Source organism: Nematolebias whitei, chromosome 9, assembly GCF_014905685.2.
Source record: "Nematolebias whitei isolate Nwh7 chromosome 9, NemWhi1, whole genome shotgun sequence".
In the NCBI taxonomy this organism is placed as follows: Eukaryota; Metazoa; Chordata; class Actinopteri; order Cyprinodontiformes; family Rivulidae; genus Nematolebias; species Nematolebias whitei.
Genome location: NC_056506.1, coordinates 46,616,142 through 46,620,672, shown reverse-complemented (window position 1 = coordinate 46,620,672; position 4,531 = coordinate 46,616,142). Strand labels below are relative to the sequence as shown.

The 4,531-nt window shown below is 46.0% G+C and overlaps 1 protein-coding gene across 1 annotated transcript in view; it reads left to right on the top strand.

Annotated features, from left to right (window-relative positions):
- The window catches only part of LOC119415251 (neuropilin-1a), an 85,294-nt gene extending 80,821 nt beyond the window's left edge, over window positions 1-4,473 (top strand). Inside the window, exons 15-18 of the mRNA XM_037682419.1 lie at window positions 954-1,255; window positions 1,807-1,903; window positions 2,045-2,086; window positions 2,232-4,473. Coding sequence (XP_037538347.1) covers window positions 954-1,255; window positions 1,807-1,903; window positions 2,045-2,086; window positions 2,232-2,509 — 719 coding nt within the window. The 3' untranslated portion in view covers window positions 2,510-4,473. The remainder of the gene's footprint in view (window positions 1-953; window positions 1,256-1,806; window positions 1,904-2,044; window positions 2,087-2,231) is intronic.
- Window positions 4,474-4,531: the final 58 nt, after the last annotated feature.

Sequence of the window (4,531 nt, the reverse complement as noted above, 5' to 3'; positions counted from 1 at the left end):
CTTACTGGGTGTGTACCTGGTTCTTGCCGAATATGTACCTGGTTCTTACTGGGTGTTTACCTGGTTCTTGCTAGGTGTGTACCTGGTTTTTGCCGAATATGTACCTGGTTCTTGCTAGGTGTGTTTCTGGTTTTTACTGGGTGTGTTCCTGGATCTTGCTAGGTGTGTACCTGGTTCTTACTGGGTGTGTACCTGGTTCTTGACGAATATGTGCCTGGTTCTTGCTAGGTGTGTACCTGGTTCTTACTGGGTGTGTACCTGGTTCTTACTGGGTGTGTACCTGGTTCTTGACAAATATGTACCTGGTTCTTGCTAGGTGTGTACCTGGTTCTTGCTAGGTGTGTACCTGGTTCTTACTGGGTGTGTACCTGGTTCTTACTGGGTGTGTTTCTGGTTCTTGACGAATATGTACCTGGTTCTTGCTAGGTGTGTACCTGGTTCTTGCTAGGTGTGTACCTGGTTCTTACTGGGTGTGTACCTGGTTCTTACTGGGTGTGTACCTGGTTCTTCCCATCAATTACAGAATCTTACAGTTTGGTTTCAACTGCTTCTGCAAAATCTTTCAGCAGTAAACTTTCACGTTGCCTTTTCATAGGAAATGCAAATGTTTCTGGTTTCTTTTTGATTTCTGGACTTAACCATTTCTGGAGTAAAAATGAGCTCTTTGTGACGGCGGGTCAGACTTTCCTCTGAAGCCTGCTGATTCTCGCTCCTTTGTTTCACTGAAGACCTTGTGAAGTCCTTGATGTCTTTGGGGTGTTTGAGGCAGGAATTCAAGATATGAAAAGACTCTTTGTGACCAGGACACCCTTGAGACTTTAGAGGGCCTTTATTGTCTCAGTAAAACTCCATCTTAGTTCTAATGAAATCTTTTTCCACTAAAAATGCAAACAAAGTCTCAGCTATTAAACCACAGCTCGATCTGACTCCTTGCCTCTTGCTGCTCTCTGCAGGTGGACCGGGGAACTTCATCTTCATGGAGCTGACAGACTCCAGCACACAAAGTAAAACTGGAGATGACAGAGATGAGGAGGAGAAGGTGGCCCGGCTGGCCAGCCTCCCCATCACCACGCCCGACACCAACCTGTGCATGTCATTCTGGTACCACATGAGCGGCGAGCACATCGGGACGCTGCACGTCAAACACAGACAAGAGACGGAGGAGGGACACATCCTGTGGACCACGAGTGGACATCAGGGCAGCCGGTGGAGGGAGGGTCGGGTCTTACTGCCCCGCTCCAGCCTCCCCTATCAGGTGAGGCTTCGTGTCAGAAACGATGAGAGATTCAAAACTTTCTGCTTAAACTTCCGAGATCCTTTTATTGTTACATTTATATGATGTGATTTAGAAAAACAGACCAAATAAATGCACATAAAGTATTTACACCACTTTAGGGAGGACGTTAGAGCCTTAGCTCTGTGTTTGAAGAGTTTTAGCTCTGTATCTGAGGGGCTTTAGCTCTGTGTTTGAGGGGCTTTAGCTCTGTGTTTGAGGGGCTTTAGCTCTGTGTTTGAAGAGTTTTAGCTCTGTGTTTGACTGGTTTTAGCTCTGTATCTGAGGGGCTTTAGCTCTGTGTTTGACTGGTTTTAGCTCTGTGTCTGAGGGGCTTTAGCTCTGTGTTTGAGGGTCTTTAGCTCTGTGTTTGACTGGTTTTAGCTCTGTGTTTGACTGGTTTTAGCTCTGTGTTTGAGGGGTTTTAGCTCTGTGTTTGACTGGTTTTAGCTCTGTGTTTGACTGGTTTTAGCTCTGTGTTTGACTGGTTTTAGCTCTGTGTTTGAGTGGTTTGTATTGCCGTGTTGTTTCAGGTGGTGGTGGAAGGCGTAGCAGACAGACGCAGCTCAGGACTCATCGCTGTGGACAACATTCAGATCATTGATGGCGTCCACTTTCAGGACTGCAGGAGTGAGTTGTGTTTCCTGTTTTTTCTCCGTTAATTAAAACGTATTTCTCCTAAAAAAAAAAAAAAAAAAAACCTTGAGGAGCTGAACTGACTCACTCCGTGAAAACATGTTTTTATAAACTGTGTTTTGTTTTTCTCTCCAGATCCAGAACCTCCGACTCTCTCGACCGATATCTTCATGCTGCGTAAGTTTCGCAGACTTTATTCTGTGAAAATGTTCATTTTGTTCGAACGAACCGAGTCACATCTTTGTGTCCAACTCTGACAAGCACTTCCTTGTTGTGGGTCATTTCTCTTCCTACTTTAACGGTGTTTTCTCGTGTCCTGCAGCCGTGGACTCCCTCTCTCAGGAAACGGGGGACCTCGGCGGGCCGGGCAACATGCTGAAGACCCTGGACCCCATCCTCATCACCATCATCGCCATGTCGGCTCTGGGCGTCTTCCTGGGCGCCATCTGCGGCGTGGTCCTGTACTGCGCCTGCTCGCAGGGCAGCATGACGGACAGGAACTTATCCGCCCTGGAAAACTACAACTTTGAGCTGGTGGACGGCGTGAAGCTAAAGAAGGACAAGATGAACGGACAGACGCACAACTACTCGGAGGCGTGAGCGTTGAAAGATGCTTTTCAATAGACGATGGGGGCGGAGCTGTGCGCACGCAGCCAATCAGGAGGGGCCGAGGCCATCGAGGGGCGGGCTAACGGCGAGCTGACATTCCTCAGGAGCTGCGATGGAAGGGACTGACCTGCAGGGGGCACTGTGTGTAAAAAAAAAAAATCTGTACAGCAAAAAAAAAGAAGACAACTTGGATTTCTTTTAGTTTTGGTTCGTTTTATTTGACGTGCGTCGTTGATTAATCACATGCTGGTGTTGAGACCAATTCAAATGGAAGTATCGTTTGTGAACTCTGACGGAGAAATTTGTTCGTTTATTTTCGTTCTGATTGTTTTACAGGAAAATACGTGAAGTTTAATATCTGAGTCGGACGGTGGATGCGTGGACGTGTCCTCCCCCCCCCCATAATCATCCACATCGACGGTGTGTTTGTACAAATGAAGCGTGTTCTTGCTGCAGGCCCGTCCTGCTCCGACAGTGCCTTTTTTTTCCTGTTTTTCCGTTTTGCCTTGTCTTCTGCTGGCGATCCGTCCTGCGTGTGGAGAACGTCCAAACTGTGATCTGTTCGTTTTGTTTTTTTATCGCTGTATTTCACTTCGGCAGACGCTCCGTCGACGGGTTTGTCCCCCAGCAGGAAGTCGTGCAGGAGCCCCGAACGCCTCGTTTCGACGGCAAGCGACACAAGCAACGTATTGTACATACTGTAGGTTTTAATATATTTGAGCCTTTTCTATGAAGAAGGAAACCTGACACCGGTGCTGCGGTATCCTTCTGGAGTCGAACGGAAACAGAATCGTTTTTTACACGTCAGCTGGAGGCTGAGAGGAGAAAAACTCAGACATCTGTGACGAGAAGTGACTTCTATACAGGGTAAACGTTTAGCAGCCGCAAGGAAACTCAAAGACGAGCCACTGCTTCGAATCATTGATGGAGGTTCTGATCGGACCGGGGCGTCTCCAATCAGTCGAAGCTTAATTTTTTATCTCGTTTGATACGTTTGGATTTAAAAAGGAAACGGGAATGAATGTTTTCTGTGCTGGAATCTGAATCAAACGGGTGAAACATCGGAGCTGAAACTTGTTTGTTGTCCCAGAGATTCAACAGTTTGTTTATTTTTAAGTCTACAAGGCAACGAATTACAAAAGTTGTTCCCTTTTTTCCCCCCACGTTTATTTTATTATGTAATTAAAATGGAAAATATGGATTTAAAATGGCCATTTTCAGTAAAAACTATTGGTGGGGCTCAAAACTCGACGTAAATCTGATTTTTTTCTCATTCGTGTCGCCTCAAACGTTCCCTGATCGACCCTGTGAGAAGCTAAAACTTCTCCGGTCTTCTGCTTTCCCATCATTTTTCAATACATTTTAGTTTTGGAAACAAGAAACATGGAAAGAGAAAACATTCTTCTTAAAGTTTTGTTGTCCTGCGGAGACTTTTTGTTAAACATCAGCCGAAATCGTGAAGCTGACGTCAAAAAGAACTGACGGAGCGAGAACGTTTGTTTCTGATGATCAGCGGCTCGAAGACTTCCCTGATCACATTAAAACTGCTTTTTTTTAAATATATAAGTATTTGAGTTGTGTGGAATTCTGTGGAAAAGTTACAAATATCTTACCTGTTGTAGATAGCTCTTTGAACAGCTTCTGTTTGGATAAATAAAGATTAAATCTGACCGGATCAGCGAGCTAAAGGTTACTGAAATCTTTAACGATGGCGTCTCGTTGAGATTCAACAGCTGGAGACTCAAAAAAGGCAAATCTTTTGTTTCAGCCACAAAGCTGGCTCATCTAAACATGTCAGCCATTTTGGCTCTACTACTACCTCGCTTCACGTCACATAAGAGCAACAGTGTATTGGCTCAGTCCCCCCCCCCCCACCCCACCCCCTGCCGTCTGAAAGCTCACCGCGGTTTACGTTCCCATCAGTTTTACATTGTACAGTCATCCTGACAGAACTGTGGAAGTGCTGCTGCTGCTGCTGCTGCTGCTGCTGCTGCTGCTGCTGCTGCTGCTGCT